The 22,325-nt window shown below is 39.6% G+C and overlaps 1 protein-coding gene across 1 annotated transcript in view; it reads left to right on the forward strand.

The window, feature by feature from the left end:
• Window positions 1-9,522: 9,522 nt before the first annotated feature.
• The window catches only part of HCRTR2 (hypocretin receptor 2), a 50,536-nt gene continuing 37,733 nt past the window's right edge, over window positions 9,523-22,325 (forward strand). The window contains exon 1 of the mRNA XM_018558862.1: window positions 9,523-9,739. Coding sequence (XP_018414364.1) covers window positions 9,523-9,739 — 217 coding nt within the window. The remainder of the gene's footprint in view (window positions 9,740-22,325) is intronic.

Below are 22,325 nucleotides of genomic sequence, written 5' to 3' on the forward strand. Positions count from 1 at the left end.
TGATATGTTTACATTCAGTTAAGAATCAATCACTCTCCCTGGACGCAATGCTTGTGCATCCAGGGAGAGTGTTTTCTAACCGCATGTAATCATATCACATATCATTACATGCGGTGTGCAGCCATTTACATGGAGCTACTGTCACCTGATCATTAACTTGAATAGGTGACAGCTGCCACTTGTAAACACCAGATTATGGATTTCTGCTGCAGTAAAACGTAAGTTTCTGATGCAGGAATCCCTAATCACACCTAAACCTACAGATATGAATAGGACCTTAGTGTGTGTATATTAGTGCCTGTAGTACTTAAACTGGATATAGTTACATTTTATCTTAAAGTATGAAATTTGGCAAGCGGCCCCCACGAGAGAAGAAAATTTGGCGAGTGGCCCCAGAGACGTAAGAGGCGGCGTGCGAAGATGGCAGAGACACCGACGGAGGAGGTGGGAGGCGTCGCTGGAGCTCCAGTCGGGCGGAGAAGATGACAAGGAGGCCGTGTCGGGCACCGAGGGTGAGGAGGGCGTGTTCCAATGAGTTCAGGCTGTGAAAGGTAAGAGGTCTGTGCTGGCAGAGCCCAGCATAGATTCTGCACAGCCCACCAAAGAGTCTCAGGTGTGCTGTGCAATACCTTTTGGTTGGCTCTGCAGGATCTGTGGGGGGCTTTGCCGGGTCTCAGGGGGCTTTGCAGCATCTAACCGAGGGTGAGGAGGGCGTGTTCCAATGAGTTCAGGCTGTGAAAGGTAAGAGGTCTGTGCTGGCAGAGCCCAGCATAGATTCTGCACAGCCCACCAAAGAGTCTCAGGTGTGCTGTGCAATACCTTTTGGTTGGCTCTGCAGGATCTGTGGGGGGCTTTGCCGGGTCTCAGGGGGCTTTGCAGCATCTGTGGTGGGCTCTGCAGAATCCATAGGGGGCTCTGCTGCCTTCAAAGCCCACCACAAACCCTGCAGAGCCCATCTGAGACCAGTCGGGCGGGGTACATTTAGTGGGGGGGGCGCCGAGTTTTGACTTGCCTAGGGCAGCCCCAAACCAGAATACACCACTGAGTACAGAGGGTGCTTTGCTTCTCTTCCTGCTCCCCCTCTTATTTTGCAGGTGCCTGTTGGTGAATGTACAAGTGCATTTTTCCCTAGCAACAACACTCTATTGGTCAATTTGGGCTGGCTTTTTCCGTGCATATTACAGCATACTTTACCTTCCACAGCTGCAGCAGCTTACCAGACAGATTACAGCATCTGGACCACGGCTCTGAAAACTGGACTGCTGCCATTCTTTATGACTGTGAGATGGAAGAACTTCTGTAGCATCTCATTCAGAAGGCAGAGAGCTTGGGTCGTGCTGAATTGCTGAGGCATCGCCTTAATGAAGAGGCTCCTTCTACTGTTTCATCACAGGACCTGGAGCATGCCCAGTCTGTCCCTCCTTCTACTGGAATTCGAAGCAGGCTTCATCTGCCTGGCAGGAGGATGAGGTCACCTCAGTCAACATCTTTGGATACTCCCAGAGTAGACAGAGAGGTGGCTTCAGCTGGGCAATAGATTGGTGTGAACTCTGGAACTGGTGAGAATCTTAATGTCTCTGCTATTAATCAGTTGGTTAAAGTAGTTGGCCCTTTAGCTAATGCACTAGCCAGTTTACAAGGAGCACAAAGTATTGGTGCTGTCTGGAGTGATAGTGGTGCTAGCAGTGGTCTTAACTGTGTCAGTGCTGGTTTATTGAATCCTGCTGGTGTTGGCTTAGTTAACGCTAGTATTTCAAATATGTCAGCTAACCCTTTCAGTTCATGTTCTAGTAATTCTATTATTATCTTACCAACTTACAGCTCAATTTAATGTGATTAACCCTCTCATTCCTAATGCTTTCGCCAATCCTCCTCTTAACCCTTCAAGATCTTATGTTTCTAGTGCTCCCTACGAGCTATCTCCTCAAAGGTTTTAATCCATCGGTTTCTGTTAAGGAAACATTTTGGAGGGGGGAATGTGTTGATATTGTATCTTTTTGCTGCCTTCCTCAAAATAATTTTTAACAAAATCTGACAAGAAATCTGATGTTAGATCAGAGGAGGGTAGGAGGAAAGCAATTCGTAGGACCTTTCAGAGTAGGCTTCAGGCCTTTTGAATCTATGCCTTTGTCATGGTTGAGCGTTTTCTTAAAAAATGCTCAGGTCTATTTCAGCATTTGGATATTGCAGCAGAAGCTTTTCAGCATTTTGGTGGCATTTCATGGTCTACCTATGATGAAAGTTTTAGACAGAAATTATCTGTTCACCCGTCCTTGCGATGGGCTGTGAAGGATGTAGGACTTTGGCTTAATTTAATTCTTGCAAAGACCTCAGTTACCACAGAAGATGCCTGCTAATGACCTGACTTCTTTACTTAAATGAGTATGCTTTGCATACAATGAATCACAAGGTACATTTTTATTCATTTGCAGGTTTAAGCATGAATGTTCTTTTTGTACGGGAGTTCACCCTGCATTTCGGTCTGTCAAAAAAGCTTCTGCTACCCCATCCCAATCTCAGTCTAGAGAGGTTAATGGCAAAGACCTGGACACCAGTGAAGTTATAAAAATGTTTTTGCCTTGGCTAGATCGTTATCCTGACAGCAGGATGGGTTTTCTGTTCCTTCTTTTTCTGGTCAGGGTTGTTTGTTGAAAATCTTCGTTCTATGTCTTGTCATCATGATATAGTTTATTTATTTGTTAGGGAAAAATTCTTAAGGCGGTTGACAAAGGCAGGGTTTTGGGTCTATTTCATTCCCCTCAATTCTCTGATTTAAGAATTTCCGCCCTTGGCTTTAGTTCCCAAAAAGGAATCTGGCTTTTGTCACGTAATTCATCACCTTTCACTTCCTGATGGTTATCCTTTGAATGATGATGTTTAAGTTTTTGATGCTTCTATTTCATATGCATCTTTTTAGGAAACATTGATTTTATTGAGGCGTTTTGTTAAAGTTTCCCTGTTAGCTAAGGCAGATTTCAAATCTGCTTTTCGGATTTACCTGTACATCCTCAAGGCTTTAATTTTTTAGGTTTTAAGGTTTTTTAGGTTTTAGAACATTGAAGAAGTTGGAACTCGAACGCGAACTCAATGCAAGTCTATGGGGCTAGAACTTTGAAAATCAATTGACCCCATGTTGAAGGCATATATGCAAGTCATTGGCCTTAAAAAGGGTATGGGGATTTTGGTACTGCCCTGAGGGACATGTATCAATAAAAAAACCTTTAAAAAAATACAGTTTTTAAAGGAACAGTGATTTTAGCATCACTTAAAGTGAAACAAAAAAAATGAAAAATTCCTTTTAATATCGTACCTGGGGGTCCCCTTAAACTGCCTGTAAAGTGGTACATCTGTACAATGTATAGAACCTGCTGCAGCAAAAATGACATTTGCAAAGAAAAAAATTACATTTAAAAAGAAAACAAAAGTGTGCGGTTCTCCCTCCCAAACAATACCAGACCCTTTAGATCTGGTAGGAATGTTAGGAGGGACCCCATTTAAAAAAGAAAAATAAAAAAAGTGTGGGGTTCCAGCCAAAAGTCATACCAGATCCTTAAGGTCTGGTAGGAATTTTAGGAGTGACCCCATGTAAAATGTTTTATGGATTTTAAGGAAGAACTCCACCCCTAAAATGGGGGGGATGTGGGGTCCCCCCTAAAATTTCTAACCAGACCCTTGAACCGAGCACAGGCCTGGCAGGGCAGGAAAGTGTGGGGGGGGGATGAGCGAGCGCCAGGCCACATACCCTTGGCACTGGGAGAGTGCTTTCCAGGGTCGCCACAGGAAAAACATAAAATTTTTCATAAAACATAAAATCCCTCTCTAATGAAAGCTTTCAGCATAGAAAGGCAGGAATGCAGTGTAGTATTCCCATTACATTGAAGCAGCCAGTATGTGGTACCTTACTAAACTGATGCTAACTGGTGATGGGCCGAACACCCCCATGTTCAGTTCGAATTCGAACTTTAGAACATGGAAAAAGTTAGTATTCAAACTCAATGTATGTCTATGGGGCTGGAACTTTGAAAATCAATTGCCCCCATTTTTAAGCCTTGTATACAAAGTTATCGCCCATAAAAAGGGTATGGGGACTCGGGTACAACCCTGGGGAACATGAATCAATAAAAAAACTTTAAACAAATACATGGGGTCACCCTCACAAACAGTACCAGACTCTTTAGGTCTGGTAGGAATATTAGAAGGGACCCCATTTAAAAAAAGAAAAAAAGTCTGCTAGGAATTTTAAGGAGGAACCTCACCTCCAAAAATGGGGGGGGCGTGGGGTACCCCCCCAAAAAAAATTCCATACCAGACCCTTGATCCAACCACAGGCCTGGCAGGGCAGGAAAGGGTATGAAGCCACATGCCCTCAGCACCGGGAGGGTGGTTTTCCAGGGTCGCCCCTGGAAAAACGCCTTGTCCCCGTGCCGATGGGGACAAGGGCCTCTTCCCCAGTAACCCTGGGGCATTGGTTGCGGGGGTGCATGCAGGAGGCTTATTCACATCAGGGTACCCCTTTAATAAAGGGGCACCTAGATGTGGCCCCCCTTGTGAATGAGTAAGGGGTACTTGTACACCTACCCATTCACTAAAGGGTTAACATATGATGATGACTCGACAAAATAAAACAAGATAAAATACATAGAAATAATATTTTTTTTTCAACTACGCCCACCGTTCCGTCCACTCACGACGAACTTCTGCCCTCAGAATGGCCTTTTGACAGATGCCGGCAACATATAAACAATTGGGCAGAGCTAGTGGTGACAGCTAGCTCTGTCCAACTGTGTACAGTTGTACGGCATCTGACAGGTGAGCCATGAGTGGGCAAAGTCATCATGACTCACCTTATTATTAATTAAGCTGTTTTTTCTAGGTTAAGCTAAATGCTTTATAATGGCTGTTCTTGTATTTTTTGGGCAAAGAAAAGAGCAGCCCCCAGGAGTTTTTTCATAAATCTAGGTTTGGACATTAACCTTATTCATGTCCTCTTGTGTGGTGTGAGGGCTCTAAGATGGAGAAATCTCAAGGATCAGCTAATTCATTTGTCAGGAATTTGGCATTTACCAGATATTTTGATTCATGCTGGGGCTAATGACCTGGGCAAAGTGAAGACTTGGGACTTGTGTGAAACGAAAAGGAATTTAGATTCTTTTAAAGTTTTACTTCCAAAAACTGTTTTAGTCTTTTCAGAAATGGTTCCCAGACTCCTTTGGTCATCTTTGGGTAATCTTTATTATTAAGTTAAGATTATGATATGCCTTAATAAAACTATTCATAATTCATTAGTTTCAATGGGTGGAATGTCATTTTGCCATACTGAATTGGAGGGTTTTATCCCAGGTCCTTTTAGATCAGATTTAGTCTACCTAACTGATATTGTTCTAGACATTTTTAACATGGGTTTGCATAGTATTGTCGAACAAGCCACGGTGCTTGGGGGGCCTCAGCCAAATATTTCATAGTTGGACTTGGCTGGTGGGGTTAGTCATCCAGTTAGTCATGGATTGACATGGTGTTATGATTATCTGCTATGGTTAATTGGTTGGGTCTGTGCGTTTAAGAACAGTCCTATTTGGTTATTTATTGTTCATTATTGAAATTTGGAATACCTCTAATAAACACCATGGCCAATTTTGCCCATTAAATCTTATATGAGTGTCTGTCTCTTTATTTATTGTGTATTACTGCTTCTCTGTGCTGTCCCTTGTTATGGTCCCTAGCATTATGCAGGGACCCCATGGGATAATACAGAGGACTTGTTGCTTCTCTTCCTCCTCCCTCTCTTATTTTGCAGGTCCTTATTGGTGAAGCTGCATGTGGATTTTTCCCTAGCAACAACACTCTATTGGTCAATTTGCGCAGGCTATTGCCATGCATTTTACAGCATATTTCACCTCCCCTAGCTGCAGCAGCTTACCGAGACAGATTTCAGCATCTGGACCGTGGCTCCCACCCTCCCCCCAGTTTCTGTTTATTTCTTGTCATGGTGTTTTTTAGAGGGGGTTAGTCATCCAGTTTAGTCATGGATGGACATGATTATATGGTTGTGTTTGTGTTTGTGTCTTTAAGGACAGGCCTATTTGGTTGCTTAATATTCATTATTGAAATTTGTGTTACCCATTAAACATTATATGGGTGTCTGTCTATTTATTTATTGTTTATTACCGCTCCTCTGTGCTATCCCATGAATGGACAGCAAGTAGATAAGAAACACACTTTTGAGAAACAGCAGTATCTCATTACTTTAGAAAATGCATTTATTGATACCAAAAACTTGTTATACTTCTTTGCATACAACATTAAAATGTATCAAAACGCAAAAGAAAAATGTAATATATTGCAGCTTCAGATTCCTAAATGTGGTGGCTGCATTTGTTTTCTTAGGCTTTTCACTTGTATTTTCTTTTTTAAATCAGATAATCTTGTTACATGCTCCACATTTGATTTCAGCTGGCTAGACCATTAGGCATTTTTTCAATTTGTTTTTATAATTTTTCATCTACAGCTTTCAGAGTTTGTAAAATACTTCCCTAAACCATATACAGTATTTTCTAAAAGCACAGGACTAGTAGAATGCAAAGATCATGCTACTGATTTTGTAGGTCTCATGATAGTGGCGCAAATGTTCATCAAAATAATATGTTCTACAACAAATCACAAATCAATATAAGCACACACAAAAACAACATATTTTACAAAATGTCAGCTAAACCTAAAATATAAATCTGTATGGAGTTTGAATAACAAATGTTTGTAAATTTAAAATTCTGCCTTCTTGTAAAACTGTGGAAATTAAATAACCTATGCCTTATGCTTACATTTGATCCACAGTGCCATGCATGCACAATGCTAGTGTGATGTGCAATAAAATGATACAGACATGCATTTAATTACAGTGTATTACAGCATTCATCAATGCATGGAAACACACTGACATACATTGCATTGGATGACTAAAGTTACAAAAAAAAAGAAAATGAATCAAATACTGTGATGTGTTGTAAAAATGCACTGCACTGCATGTGCACAAAACACACTAGCAGGCATGTTATAGTCATGTTCATGTGAATCACAATGCACCAACACAAAAAATGTGTGTATTTACTTTGTGTGTGTGTAAATTATTTGCATGTGTATGTGTGTGTTGAGGGGGAGGGGCTGCCCAACACACAGAAATCACATCAAAAAGGTGTATGTTCTTTATTAAAAAGAAAAAAACACACAGCATATCACAATGCATGGTAATAAGTGACAATGAGAAGTTATTATTATTATTATTATTATTATTATACAGGATTTATATAGCTCCAACAGTTTGCGCAGCGCTTATGTTGTGGTGCTTTGCAAAAGACATGTGTTTGCAAGGTGCATTGGAATTCCATTTACAATAAATAGCACCACAACACACCAACAACATGTGTTTTAGAATGTTGTGGCAATGTGCGCAATGTCATATGCGTTCCTACATCAAACCCCTTTTTTTAATCATTTTTTTCTATTTACATTTTTCTATTCATTTTTTTTATCTAACTACTATTGGGGGATTTAGTGAAACATCAGGGGTCTGAATAGACCAATGATATTTGACTTTGGAAAAAGAGAAAGAGATTGAGGACACAAGTCATCAAGCTTTTTCTTTCTGCTGCCACACCACCTACTACACTAAACAAAAAGTGCTGTGTACAGAGCAATTCCTGTTTATTCACAAATCAATAGTGAATTAATAGGGACGATAGTAACCATGGCCATTCATGTTTAATATTTGTTGATATATGAATGAACAGCAAGGTGATTAGCACTGACTCACATATTTACTGAGCCTCCCTTCTTTTATCCTGAAGGTTCTGATCATCTTGCGCTGGCTGCCAGCTCTTCTCCCCTGCACAGCACACTGTTTCCACTGCTACCGGTGGGGAAAGCAGCGGGATGATCATGAGGCACAACACAGACAGTTGGTTGTGAAGAGAAGCAGGATGGAGGATTCTGCCAGCACCCAGCAGGGAGGATGTATGTCAGCAGGGTGGCAGTGGTGGTGATACCAGCAAAGAGGGTCATATTTTGAATTAATAGCTATGATCAGTAGCTGACAATAGCTGTTAATTTAATCATCTCAGTCATGGGGACCATTCTGATATAAGTTCATGGTTACTAAAGTGACAGGAATGTAGGGTTTACTGAGCTGGCCAGCTGCAAATGGATGTTTTCTGAAATAAGCCTTACATCCTTGGCAATGAAAGAGTTAACAGAGCAAGCTGTCCAGCAAAAGTGGCAGTTAGAGGGTTGAGACAAACAATTTAACACTGACAGGGGTGCTTACAATGGTTAGTTTTTACTCATTTATTTAAAACAGTTATCCTAAAAGGAAAGAAAAAAACGATCACTGTATGTGCTTAAAAAAGTGTTAGCTGGACCTCAGATTTAATTTGTTAGTCAAGTCCATGTAAATCAGCTAGAACCTCTAACACTACCGTTTCCACAGAGTGACAATGCTGTTCTCCAAGGGGGCTCTGTTGTTCCTCCATAGAGTGGTGCCACCCTAAGACAGGATTACTGTGTTACTGGCCAGATCACCGGATGCAAAAATAGGTAAAAATACCTAGAAAATAATGCAGCCACCACATGTAAGTATTAGTAAGCTGCAATATATTAAATTTTTGTTTTTGGGTTTAGATACATCTTAATGTCCACTCTTTGTACTATATAGTAGTGGTTTATTTTCTTCACTTTAACCTTTGCAGTGCACACAACAATTTCCAGGCAATTTCCACCAGCTTTCAACCGCAAAAACAATCACTCTCAGAGTGATCTTAGAGCTCCTAGTCGCAAATAGCATTATCACAGGCACGCAGCTTCAGTCCTCTGCAGTCTGTGGCACACATTTTAAGGATTAGAGTGTACTGAAAGCAGTTTAGAGGGCAGGAAAGAGCGTAGCTGTTATAGAGCAGGGACTGGAGTAATATAAACTTTCAAACAGACTAGGTTACACAGTTACTAGAATTGAGTTACTAATGGATATATTGTAGTTCACATTGGTGATAAACTAATCGTGTGATTACTGGCAGCTGAATTGAATTGCTAACATCAATTATAACATTCATACAAAGAATAAATGTTCTTTATGTTGTAGCATACAACAGGCAGCCAAGCTCTAAACTGTAAGAGGGATATAGGGGGAGGGACTGCAGGGGGAGTGAGCACTCCTTCACAGGACCCAGTGACATGGATTCAAACACTGAGATAGAAGCAAGCTATTCTCTTCTCCCTCTATGCTTATTCCATTTCATTTAAGCCAGATGGAAAACATGTTAAATAAAGTAGTAGCATCGGTAAAGGAAAACTACAGGGAAAGTGTTTTTTGCCTTTAACGTACAGCAAAATCCTACTTCTACAGAATTTTGTTTTGCCGTGGATTCAAATATCCATAAAATGATGCTTTTGTGTGCACCTATATAAGTTGATTCGTCTACAGGAAGCTATCTGCTCTTTCATGCTTTACATCAGAAGGGATAACACACTGGAAGAATGCCAGGAACAAAAGTTGATGATTATCTGTATAGGAATAGGTCTGCACTGGAAACCAATGTGACACAAGAGCCACTTCTGAACCCATCTTCTGATTATGATGATGAGTTTCTGCGCTTTCTTTGGAGGGAATATTTGCACCCAAAGGAGTACGAATGGGTGCTTATTGCTGGTTATATTGCAGTATTTATTATTGCTCTTATAGGAAATATCTTAGGTAAGTAAATGATCAGCATAACATTTCTACTAGTTGTAATCATCCATTTTCAGAATTATTTATTGGGCATCGCAAAGCTTTGTAAGGTGCAGCAAATCATAGCAACCAATCAGACTTCATCTTTCTTTTTAAATTAGCCTGTATGTGAATGTGTGCACTGTATGCCCTGCTTGTGAGAGTGGATTTTTATGCAAGGATTAATTCTGTCATAAGACAGCTTGTATATACTCGTAAACTTTATTGGAAAATATCTGACCCATTACAGCATACAATTGAATTGATTGGTGGAGGCTCTGTCCACTGCACACTGGTGCTGAAATCCAGCAGAGCTGCACTACACATGCTCTTAATGCCTTCATGATTATCCAGGTGCATGCTGATGTCATCTTTAAATGTAAACATGTAATTTTTGAGTGTTTATTAGGCTCTCACAAGAATAATCCCTGTGCCTGGCAATCTTAAAAGATGGTTTTGTTGATTTATTGGTGGTTTTTAACGCAGCACATTATATATATATATATACATATGGAGCTCTTTCTTGTTTTCCTACTAGATGATCAGTTTGGGTTCATACAGCAATTTGCTCAAGTACATTTAGAGCTTGTACTATAATCTTTTCTTAGCTTTTTCTTGCAATTTACAATTAGATAGTCCTCTTTCCAAAAAATAGTGCTGATGGTTGTGGTTTGTAATTAGAAATATTGACTGCGCTAGCTCTTTGAAAGCTTTGCTAAATATGCTAGTCACTTTCTTTCGGGGGTTAAATGGAGATTTAACCTCCTTTCGCTAAATGAACTGTTGATAAAATATTTTGCCTGTGCATTATTGAAGCATATTCTTAGAAAGCACAATCCATTACTTACATGACACCAGTTTATCAATCAAGTCACAGATGCGTGTGAGGTGGGATGTAGCTAAAGGTTCAAATAGAGTATTTTGAGGGCACTATCCAGCTTTAGCATTGTTTTCTTGCTGAAAATAAATGTATTACAGTGTCTACCAGGAGGACACATTTTAAGAAGAACACTATTATTGAATTCTGATATGCTTCCTTTAACTTTAACATACCAAATAACTGTCTGGTTAAATCATTTTACTCTAATATTTATATAAATGTATATGTCATACCTGTCAGCGAGTTTTTCATTGTGCTAGACATATTTGCCTTTGATGGAAAAGGATTATGAAATATTGCAAACTTTGTTTACATTTCTTAATATACAATTTCTGCACCCAGATGTAATATTAGATTTTTGGAGTAATATTTTAAATTAGTTGAATGCCTGTATTGATTTTAGTCTCCGTATATGCTACCCTATAAATAAATAAATATATGACAACAACTGCATGCTTACTGTACATACAGATCAAAATCTGATCTGGCTCACGCTGATTAGTACATATTTGCAAATGCTGATCTTTACACTAGCTGATCTGTAGGGCTCGTCCGATAGACACCTTACCATTTAACACAAAAAAAAAGGCAGTAAAAAGAAAACCTGTGCAATGTGTTTTTTCCCATGCTTTATGTGGGTTCCTCTTATAGTTTAAAAAATGTAAAAAAATCTAGGGTTAAATTTGAGGAAGCAAAGCTACAGCTATAGAATTAGTTATCTTAATTTGAATATATAATTTAGTTTCAGTTAGTTGGGAAGCATTGTTTTTTTCAGCACTTTGATAAGGTAGCTAGTTAATTCATAACAAAAAAACAGTATTTGGAATATTACTTAAAATAAGAAAAATACAAGAAGATTGTGAAACAGGATAAAAGACACGGATCAGACAGAGTGCTGGCCATGTGGATTTTTTCATATTCACTCATCTCTAGCAAGTGCATTGAACTGCAGCATTTCTTATTTGATTCATTAGTGATCACACAGAGCCATCTAGTGTTGTGGATATATAATTATCCTTCTTTCTCTTTATCAGTACCAAGGGCACATTTATTGTAAACTGCCAATATGTACAGTATATGTGTATGTAATCCTGTTAATGCAAAGTTCCACTGCAGAAATTAATGTGTAAGGAAGGAGCAATTATTGCAGATAAATTATTTTTTTGTGGGAAAATTTGCACATATATTTATTATTTTTTCATCCTGACTGATGCCTACATTGGATCTATCACATGTAATGGCTTCTTTCACAAGAAAAACAAAATCAGAATTACAACTGAAAAAGATGGTTATCCATTGATTATTCTTTATAGATGGTATAATACAGTGAGGTCAAAAACAGGTTAAAAACTGTTCATCCAACTGTTTATCAATGAGAAATGCTTACTGTAACATTTACTGAAAACATTTGTTTTAGACATATGCCAGTCTAAATGGCAACTAACTACACTTGATCTGCAGAGACAACGCTGCTCCCACAAAGATTGAAAAGGGTCTTTACCTACAGCATTGTGGCAGTGAAGATTCTTTTGTACTCAGTCTAGGGTTCTAGGGTTCCTTTCTAAAGTGGACTGTAGGACTCTTCACACCTGAAATTTAGTTTTTTCATAAAACATAAAATCCCTCTCTAATGAAAGCTTTCAGCATAGAAAGGCAGGAATGCAGTGTAGTATTCCCATTACATTGAAGCAGCCAGTATGTGGTACCTTACTAAACTGATGCTAACTGGTGATGGGCCGAACACCCCCATGTTCAGTTCGAATTCGAACTTTAGAACATGGAAAAAGTTAGTATTCAAACTCAATGTATGTCTATGGGGCTGGAACTTTGAAAATCAATTGCCCCCATTTTTAAGCCTTGTATACAAAGTTATCGCCCATAAAAAGGGTATGGGGACTCGGGTACAACCCTGGGGAACATGAATCAATAAAAAAACTTTAAACAAATACATGGGGTCACCCTCACAAACAGTACCAGACTCTTTAGGTCTGGTAGGAATATTAGAAGGGACCCCATTTAAAAAAAGAAAAAAAGTCTGCTAGGAATTTTAAGGAGGAACCTCACCTCCAAAAATGGGGGGGGCGTGGGGTACCCCCCCAAAAAAAATTCCATACCAGACCCTTGATCCAACCACAGGCCTGGCAGGGCAGGAAAGGGTATGAAGCCACATGCCCTCAGCACCGGGAGGGTGGTTTTCCAGGGTCGCCCCTGGAAAAACGCCTTGTCCCCGTGCCGATGGGGACAAGGGCCTCTTCCCCAGTAACCCTGGGGCGTTGGTTGTGGGGGTGTGGGCAGGGGGCTTGTTCACATCTGGGTACTCCTTTTATAAGGGGTACCCTGATGTGGCCCCCCTTGTGAATGAGTAAGGGGTACTTGTACTTGTAATCAAATTTTAAAAAAAAGAGGCCAGACTTTTGAAAAATCCTTTAATTGAAAAAAAAACAAAAGACAAGTTTTTGACAAGTCTTTTATAAACACCCCCACCTCAAAAAATGGATTCACCGATGTAATCCTGAGGTCAATCATGATGTACAGCGTTGTCCACGACGATGCTAACCCAATGAAATAAAAAATAAAACAAGAAAAAATCAATCTAAATAATTTTAAAAAAACGACGCCCGCTGACCCTTCCGCTCGCAACGAACTCCTGCCGCAGTATGGCATTTTGACAGATGCCGACAAAATATTAACAATTAGGTGGAGCTAGCGTTGATAGCTAGCTCTGTCCAACTGTTTACAGTTGTACGGCATTTGACAGGTGAGCCATAATTGGGCAAAGTCATCATGGCTTTGCCCAATCATGGCTCTTAAAGGGTACTGTGCCCTGATTGGGCAAAGTCTTCCACCTAACCTGTGGTCAGGTGCAAGGCTTTAGCAAATCAGGGCCCACAAGGCACTGTGCGGTGCGGTGCTATTCGCCCACCGAACACCCTGACAGCTTGTGTGTTTGCCGATCACATGAACTACCTATGTTCGTGTCAAACTCATGCTCGACTTGAACCTAGAGCCCATCCCTAATGCTAACCTACTAATCCACAGGCCCTCAACATTGTGTGTATTCTTTCATAATTGTCAAGTTGGTTGGAATCAGCATGGCGGGGGGGGGGGGGGTGTGACTATATCAAATACATTTTATTAATAAGAAAAACGGCTCTAAAATTCCCCTTTTTATGCAAACTCTACAAATAAAATGTGGAAATAGTGTAAATCTGAACTTGAAGGAAACCAGTAAACACAGAAATATGGGGGTTGCCATTGTTTGTTTGTTTTTAATTGTGCAGCCTCCAGAGCTATCATTCTGATGCAACCTTTATTTTTGGTAGACAACTTCATGGCTGCTATTTTAATGCAGGTAGTCTAAAGGGAAAAATATAGGCAAGTCAGATTGACAGTGGCTTACTACTGTAAGTCATTATCCAACATGCAGACATTACAAATCTAAAAAAAATCCACATTTCTGTCCCGATTGCTTGTTCCAGGTCAGGGGCTCAATAGGTAATATAGGATTTGGAATCCCATCCAGGAGTGTGCACCTTTAAAAATATGTTTGTGGCAGTTTCCATATTGCTTTCCTCACAGGATACCTTTAATACGTTGGCAGGGATCAGTAATTAATAGATCATCCTACTTTTTCTATTATATAACTGCCATCCATTTTGACCTTCTCATTTTCACTTTAAAGACAGATTACTCTCAGAAGCACACATCCTGACAGGGCTGACAATTATCTTTATTCATTACAATTGTGCTTTTTTGGTGATAGACTGTCTTTAAAACTGAGCACATTTCTTATTTCTTACTCCTTAAAGGGGTTCTAAACCCTCCTGTTTTTTTGCCTATATCTACTGCTAGCAAGCAGTAGATATAGGCAAACAGTTTAAAAAAAACCCCGCTGTAACAGCGGTTTAACCTTACCTTGTTTTCGCTGCGCGCTCCCGCCGGAGAATCTGTAATTGTTCGGGCGGCCGCAAAGCATCTTGGGACGGGCGTATGTACACTTCAGATTCTCAGGCCGGGAGATGAGCAGAGACGCAAGGTAAGTCTATGTACGTGTGCACCAGAACGTCCCGGATCGCCTCTGTAGTCGGGCCGGTCTCTAAACAGGCAGATTAGACGGCCGCTCGCGGGGGCCTCCCGGGGTCCTAGCGAGGAGGAAGCGGCTGTCTAATCTGCCTGTTTAGAGGCCGGGTCGGTCGGATCTATTTCTATTGGTGGTCCCTGAACCTGGGCTCGCTTGCCAGCAGAGAGGGCCCTGCGTGCCCTCCCTGGCACGCATGCCATAGGTTCGCCACCACTGCCCTAGGATGAAGAAATGGGAGCCTCTGTCATATCTATTTCACAGTGAAAAGGAATACACATATCCGACTTAAGACCATACCTCTGCAAATATACAGTACATTCTGGACACACTAATGCATATAAATTAAGATTTGTCCAGACAAGTGTACATCTTGTAAGAACATCAATCAATTCAGAATTAAAACACCTGGCACTGCAGGATCTGAGTCCCTGGTGGCGTAGTGTGTTACTGATGGTAGCCTTTGTTACTTTGGCCCCAGCTTTTTGCAGGTCATTCACTAGGTCCCCCCGTGTGGTCCTGGGATTTTTGCTAATTTTTTGCCCCACTGTACATTCTGGACACACTAATGCATATAAATTAAGAATTGTCCAGACAAGTGTACATCTTGTAAGAACATCAATCAATTCAGAATTACTATTTAGCTTTTGGTAGATGCCAAAGATTTAAACCAAATAACAGATTTTATATCTTTTAGAGACACTAGATTAAAATCTTTGGCTTGAGTTCCCATGCCTGTGCAGCTGCCACAGCAAGGAGGTCCCACTCTCTCTGTTGTCAACGTCAATTCATTGTATTCAGTGCAGAACATGACAAGTTGAATGAGAACATTTAAAACTCTGCATTGGGTGTCATTGTAGAGAGTAGTTATGACTGTGCGCCCTAACAACTGGACTCCCTAAGAGATTAAAAAAAAGCCAGTATGTAACTAATTCCTTTCAAATGTCCCAATAATGAGAAAGTTTTAAATCCCAATTTCCAGCCAATGTACACATGCTCACCTAATCTTGGTGTCCCATCATTTGCTCTCTAGCTTTCATAACAGGCTTTTTTGTGCACATGCAAATTCTGGCTTCACTAAATCATAATTTAGGCCAGCAGCCAGTATTTAAATTAGTAACATTAAAACAGGTTTAGAATTCGATTTGTATTTGTAAATGCAACAATAACAACAGTTATTATTAGTTCTGGTAATGTAAACACTATATATGTAAATACCAGAAACTGAATGATTTTATAGTATTTTGAATTTACAAGGTTTATTCCTTTCCAATGTTTACTTTATTTTAAAAAACTATTTCTGCATTGTCTTTGCTGTTAAATATTCAAACTATTCTTCAGTTTTATTCTTTGTTAAATAATCAATCTTAGTAAACTACATCCCAGGGATGAGCTACTGAGCATGACTATAATTGCCTGTATGAATGCACATAAGGATGTGTGGGAATGCTAAGTAAGTGATTTGCATTGGCATAGGAGGCTAGTTCTTCTGGAACTGATTAGGGTTTTCCAGAGGACTCAAGCCACTGTTTGAGATCTTTAAAACATCACCCTTAGAGTAAAGACAGGTTTGATATAAATGATTCCTTAACCACATTTGATTGCATATAGTTTGCTAAAAAGCATTGCTGTCTGTCTGTCAGTCTGTCTTTAAGATTCCGTGTCACTTATATTCCTAACGAATTCCCCCAAGAGATTTATTGATCATAGTTTACTTAGGGCAAGAGTCAGCACATTTAAGAGATGAGTCCATGGAGAGCCAATTTGAATTGGCAATATATCATGTTGTAAAATGTATTACGTTTATGCAGTCCATAGATGTGCCACTATGAGTCTCCCCTAACCTGCCATCAGCTTTTAAATGCTCACAATGACAGTCAGCAAGTTAATTTCTGCCCTGTTAACAAAGGAACGCTGTTGTCATTTTCTTTGTCATTTTAAACTGAAAACAATGGAGAAATATTCTGCCCTAGATGCAGGCCTCTTCTTACATGTCATGAATCTTCTTCAGCAAATACAGCGATATTCTGTAACACTTGTGGTTTTTGTAGCCATTTACATGAGCCAGCCTTCATGCAAGTCAGGACTGACTGACTGTGAAAGAACGTCCTTTTAAAATCAAAACACTGGATTTCTAGGGGATGTGAAGTTATTAAAATTTAACTTCCATCACTGGACATACTTGACAAGCTCAGTATTTTTAGCCTGGCTTCCAGCTTTAGATAGCTTTAGCCACAATGAGTGCTTCTTGTAAATCCAGACAGATTTTGGAGCTATTACCAAAGAAGGTATGGAAATTAAAGTGTCGTTAATTTCCTAAGGAAACAATGCCTTGTAAGAATTATATAGGAAATGCAGTTGGAAAAACATTTATTCAGGAATACTTCTCCTCAGCTTATGTGCCTGAAAAATAGATAACATATTATGCTTGCTAAATGTGTCAAAACCAAACCCGAATTTATTATATGTGAAAAATATATTTGCTGTGTACAGACACCAAAATATACCGTCATTGACAAAATCTGCCAATATTTGAATGAAGGGAAATGTTACTGCAGTGCAGGGAAATATAATCCTCTCAGTCACAGAAATGTTTTAGCCGACCTTGGTGCACTGTTACTAATAAATCAGTGGAAAAGAGACCCAACAAGCAATATAGACTGGAAAATCATGGTCCTAAAAGTTGATGTTAATAAAAATGACTCATTTTTTAAGTGATAAGTGTGGTTAAGGACTCCAGGTAGTAAATTTAAGATATACTCCAGTATAAAAATTGGGCATTTAAACAAGGGGTCACGGTCAGCATGCATGTTACCTCTAATTTTCATCCTACATTGGTTATGTGCCCTCTGATGACCCACTATAGCCAGCGGTAAAATCGTATGGTCAAAGTTATTACAGTCTAGGAAAATACCACTTTCTGATTTTGCCAGGTAGTATCAATTTATGATAACACCTAATGTCTAGAGTTGTTCATAAACAAGTCCTTGCCACTTTTTTTAACATTCTAAGCTAAAGTACAGTACCTTTTTTTTTTTACAAATAGACACTAAACACTCACTGTTGCCATCTCTGACATTATACATGCCTCCCAGGCACCCTGTGTTTGCCATTGTGGGCACTACCATATTACCAAGTACACGTCATAAGATAGCAGGAGAAAACGTGTTACTTATTTGTCCTCTTTAGTTAACAGCACATGTGCAATAAAGTGCAGTAAGCTCATAGCAAAATGGCAGCATGCTGCCACTATGGTTTCATGCAGTTTCATGCAGTGGGTGGGGATACAAGTTCACATTATTAATACCATCATTGCAGCAGCCCTAGAAGTAAGCCATTTGAACTTACAGATACAGATGTGAAGCACTTTTGCTGCTAATCCTAAAAAGATATTGACCTTCTGCAAGACAATACCCCATATTACAAATGTCCCATACACAGCTAATTTGTAAAAGGGTCTAGGAGAATTCAGCCTTGGGTGTAGCTCTTCTTCAGGCTGTCAAAATAAATAGGCTACATCACTTTGATTAAATAAACTTGAGAAGGTCAAATTACATCTAATCTGCTTTAACGCATGTTAAGCAGTCCATATTTATATATTTATTTACATAAATTATTTTTGACACAAATATATTAAATGAAAGTGAAATGCCAGCTTTGTTTATAATAAAGTCTACTGCATCTTTTCACAAACTTTATTGCAGTATCTTGCTTGCTTCTGTTTTTTGTTACAAACATTGTTTTTCTAGCTGAGATTACTGTTTTTTCTTCATAAGAAGTGTCAAGTGGACCATTTACAATGAGTGTGTTGCCATTAATACAGCAGTTGTGTATCTGGATAATAGCTACAAGCTCTATTGTTTCTAAGAGCTCCCAGACTGTCACGTCCATATCTAAAGCAGACTAAATGACAACGCTGCCCAGTCATGAACCTATTAACCTTATCTCATAATTGTATTCAATACACTGGTAGAAAATATATGAAAATATTCACAACCTGCTCATAGCTTAATCTTGCTCTATTCTTTCAGCTAACAGTTGTCAGCTACAATAACATGCCACCCACATATCTGTTTTTCTAGGTAATGATTTACCTGTCGAGTACAGGTAAGAGATAGGCATATCTCCTAGGAGTTCTGCTAATAGAAGACCACTAGGTTAGCAAGAATCCCTTTTTATAGAAACCTGCTATTTAAATAACAGGGGTTTTTATGCACAGCAGCACAGAAATAAGTATGTGTTTTTTTCAGATGCTGGAAAAAAATGGTAAAGAACACAGTACATGAAGTGTAGTTGGAAAGAGTGTGTAAGCATTTTTTTAAAGCTGAATTCTAGACAGGTATAAAAGGCACAAAGGAATGCAGATAGGTATAGACTGATAAATCATTACCGTATATACTCGAGTATAAGCCGTCCCGAATATAAGCCGAGGTACCTAATTTTAGCCAAAAAACTGGGAAAAAGTATTGACCCGAGTATTGACCCGAAATGAGGCAGCTACTGGTAGATAGATACCATTAAAATACATTAATATTTATTTAAAAGAAAAATAACCTAGCTCTGTAAGTGGAAAAGGGGGTACAGGGCTACATATCATGTACTACGGATCATTTAACCCATTCATATTAGCAGAGGATAATTGTAAATCTATTGTTCAGTGCACTCTATATGTAGTATATAGTACATGTACATATAGAGTGCCTGCAACAATACATTTACAATGATCCTCTGCTAACATGAATGGGTTAAATGATCCATAGTACAGGGCTACATACAGATCATTTAATACATTCATGTTAGTATAATTGTAAATGTATTGTCTGCACTGTATTAGCAGTATATACTCTATATAGAGTATATACTGCTAATACAGTGCAGACAATACATTTACAATTATACTAACATGAATGTATTAAATGATCTGTATGTAGCCCTGTACTATGGATCATTTAACCCATTCATGTTAGCAGAGGATCATTGTAAATGTATTGTTGCAGGCACTCTATATGTACATGTACTATATACTACATATAGAGTGCACTGAACAATAGATTTACAATTATCCTCTGCTAATATGAATGGGTTAAATGATCCGTAGTACATGATATGTAGCCCTGTACCCCCTTTTCCACTTACAGAGCTAGGTTATTTTTCTTTTAAATAAATATTAATGTATTTTAATGGTATCTATCTACCAGTAGCTGCCTCATTTCGGGTCAATACTCGGGTCAATACTTTTTCCCAGTTTTTTGGCTAAAATTAGGTACCTCGGCTTATATTCGGGACGGCTTATACTCGAGTATATACGGTACATGTCTTTTTTAATGCAAATAGTGCAAATAAGTGAATCTTGATAATGTGATCCATGTCTTCTTTGAACCTCACTGATAACAATCTTCTCGATCCTGTACAGTCTGGCTTTTGCCCACTACACTCCACGGAAACCGCCCTCCTAAAACTCACTAATAACTTACTGACAGCTAAAAACTACCCCTTATTCTTGCTATTAGACCTTTCTGTTGCTTTTGACATTGTTGACCACCAGCTCCTCCTCAAAAAACTCCACTCGCTTGGCCTACAAGACTCTGCTCTCTCATGGTTCTCCTCCTCCTATCTAAGCGTGACTTTAGTGTCACCTACAAATCTAATTCCTCCCCTCCTCTTCCTCTTTCTGTAGGGGTCCCCCAAGGCTCTGTCCTTGGACCCCTTCTTTTCTCTTTCTACACCTCCCTTGGTCAGTTAATAACCTCATATGACTTCCAATACCATCTCTATGCCGATGACACTCAAAAATATCTTTCTACTCCACAACTCACCCCCTCTGTGTCCTTGCGTGTCACTAATCTACTAACTGACATATCGGTCTGGATGTTGCAACACTTCTTAAAACTCAACCTTTTAAAAACTGAGCTCATGATATTTCCTTCTGCCTGTGCACCTTCCCCCAACTTTTCCATTGAGATTGTTAACACAACTGTCCGCCCTCCCCTCATTCCAAGGTCCTAGGTGTCATCCTTGACTCGGACCTCACCTTTCTTCCCCACATCCAATCACTATCCAAATCCTGCTGCCTTCACCTTCGTAACATTTCCAAAATACACCCCTTCCTCACCAATGAAACCACAAAATTACTCATCCTCTCACTTGTAATATCTCGTCTTGACTATTGCAACTCCCTCCTCATTGGCTTACCTCTACACAGGCTATCCCCCCTTCAGTCTATCATGAATGCAGCTGCTAGACTCATCCACCTAACCAAATGCTCAGTGTCTGCAACCCCCCTCTGTCAATCCCTACACTGGCTTCCAATAGCCCAAAGGATAAAATGTAAAATATTAAGAACCACTTACAAAGCCATCCACAACCCTGCCCCCAGCTATACCTTAAACCTTGTCTCAAAGTATCACCCTAACCGTCCCCTACACTTCTCCCCTCCAAGTCTTAAAATTACCTTCTGCTTTCCAGCTCCCTCATCAACTCCTCCCATGCTCACCTCCAGGACTTTGCTAGAGCCTCTACCATCCTATGGAACTCTCTACCCCGACCTGTCTGTCCATCTATCTCCCACTCAACCTGACCACAGAACTTTCCCTTTCTCAAACAATTCATCCCCACACAGCTACCTCCTCATGCATCACTTCCCCCTCCCTTTTAGATCGTAAGCCCCCACGGGCAGGGCCCTCCTTACCATTTTGTCTTGAATTGTATTGTAATTGTAATGGCTTCCTTATATTGCAAAGCGCTGCGCAAACAGTTGGCGCTACAAAAATCCTATATAATAATAATAATAACTCCTCTTCATGTGCTCTCATATGATTACTACACTTTTAAAATAAAATCTGTGTATTTTTGCACAGATGTATGTCTTTTGCATACTGGTGTTTGTAAGCGCATATTTTTTTATTTAAATATTTATTAAAGTGATATCCTGCACAATGTAGTGTGCTCTGTTATTTTGTCTTCTAGTACTGTACATGTTCTATATCTCTCTCAGATACATAGTTACATAGTTACATAGTATTTGAGGTTGAATAAAGACACAGGTCCATCAAGTTCAACATATTGCGTGTATGCATGTGATTCTACATGTGTATGCGTGTGTATGAGTCACTGTGTGATCTTGTTTTTAAGTGTACCTGTACCCCTGTATGTTACAGTGTCTGAGGAAATTGTCCAAATGCTTTTTACATGATTCAACACTCTCAGCTGAAATCACTGCATGCGGCAGCGAGTTCCAGACCCTAACCGGTCTAACTGAGAAGAAGCACCTACGCCCCTTGTGCTGAAATCTTTTCTCCACCAATTTTAGGTGGTGGCCTCTAGTCTTTGTTATGGAGTTTACCGTAAAAAGGTTAGTGCTGATGTTGATATCACCATTAAACACCTTGTACATCAACATTTGCAAAATATTGACCTGAGCTATGGTGCGTGCATTCAGGTTGTGGGACGGTTTTCTAAGTTTAGAGTTAGTGTCCAAGGTTAAGTGTTAAAGTGAGCCTGTGCTTAGACTATACACACTGAAGTATTTACATGTTCTAAACAAGCAGTAAAATCACTATAAAACAAGCCCTCATTGACCTCTCCTCTGTTGCTGTAGGCATGGGAACAATTAA

This window comes from Nanorana parkeri, unplaced genomic scaffold (assembly GCF_000935625.1).
Source record: "Nanorana parkeri isolate BGI_ZX_2015 unplaced genomic scaffold, ASM93562v1 scaffold364, whole genome shotgun sequence".
Lineage (NCBI taxonomy): Eukaryota > Metazoa > Chordata > Amphibia > Anura > Dicroglossidae > Nanorana > Nanorana parkeri.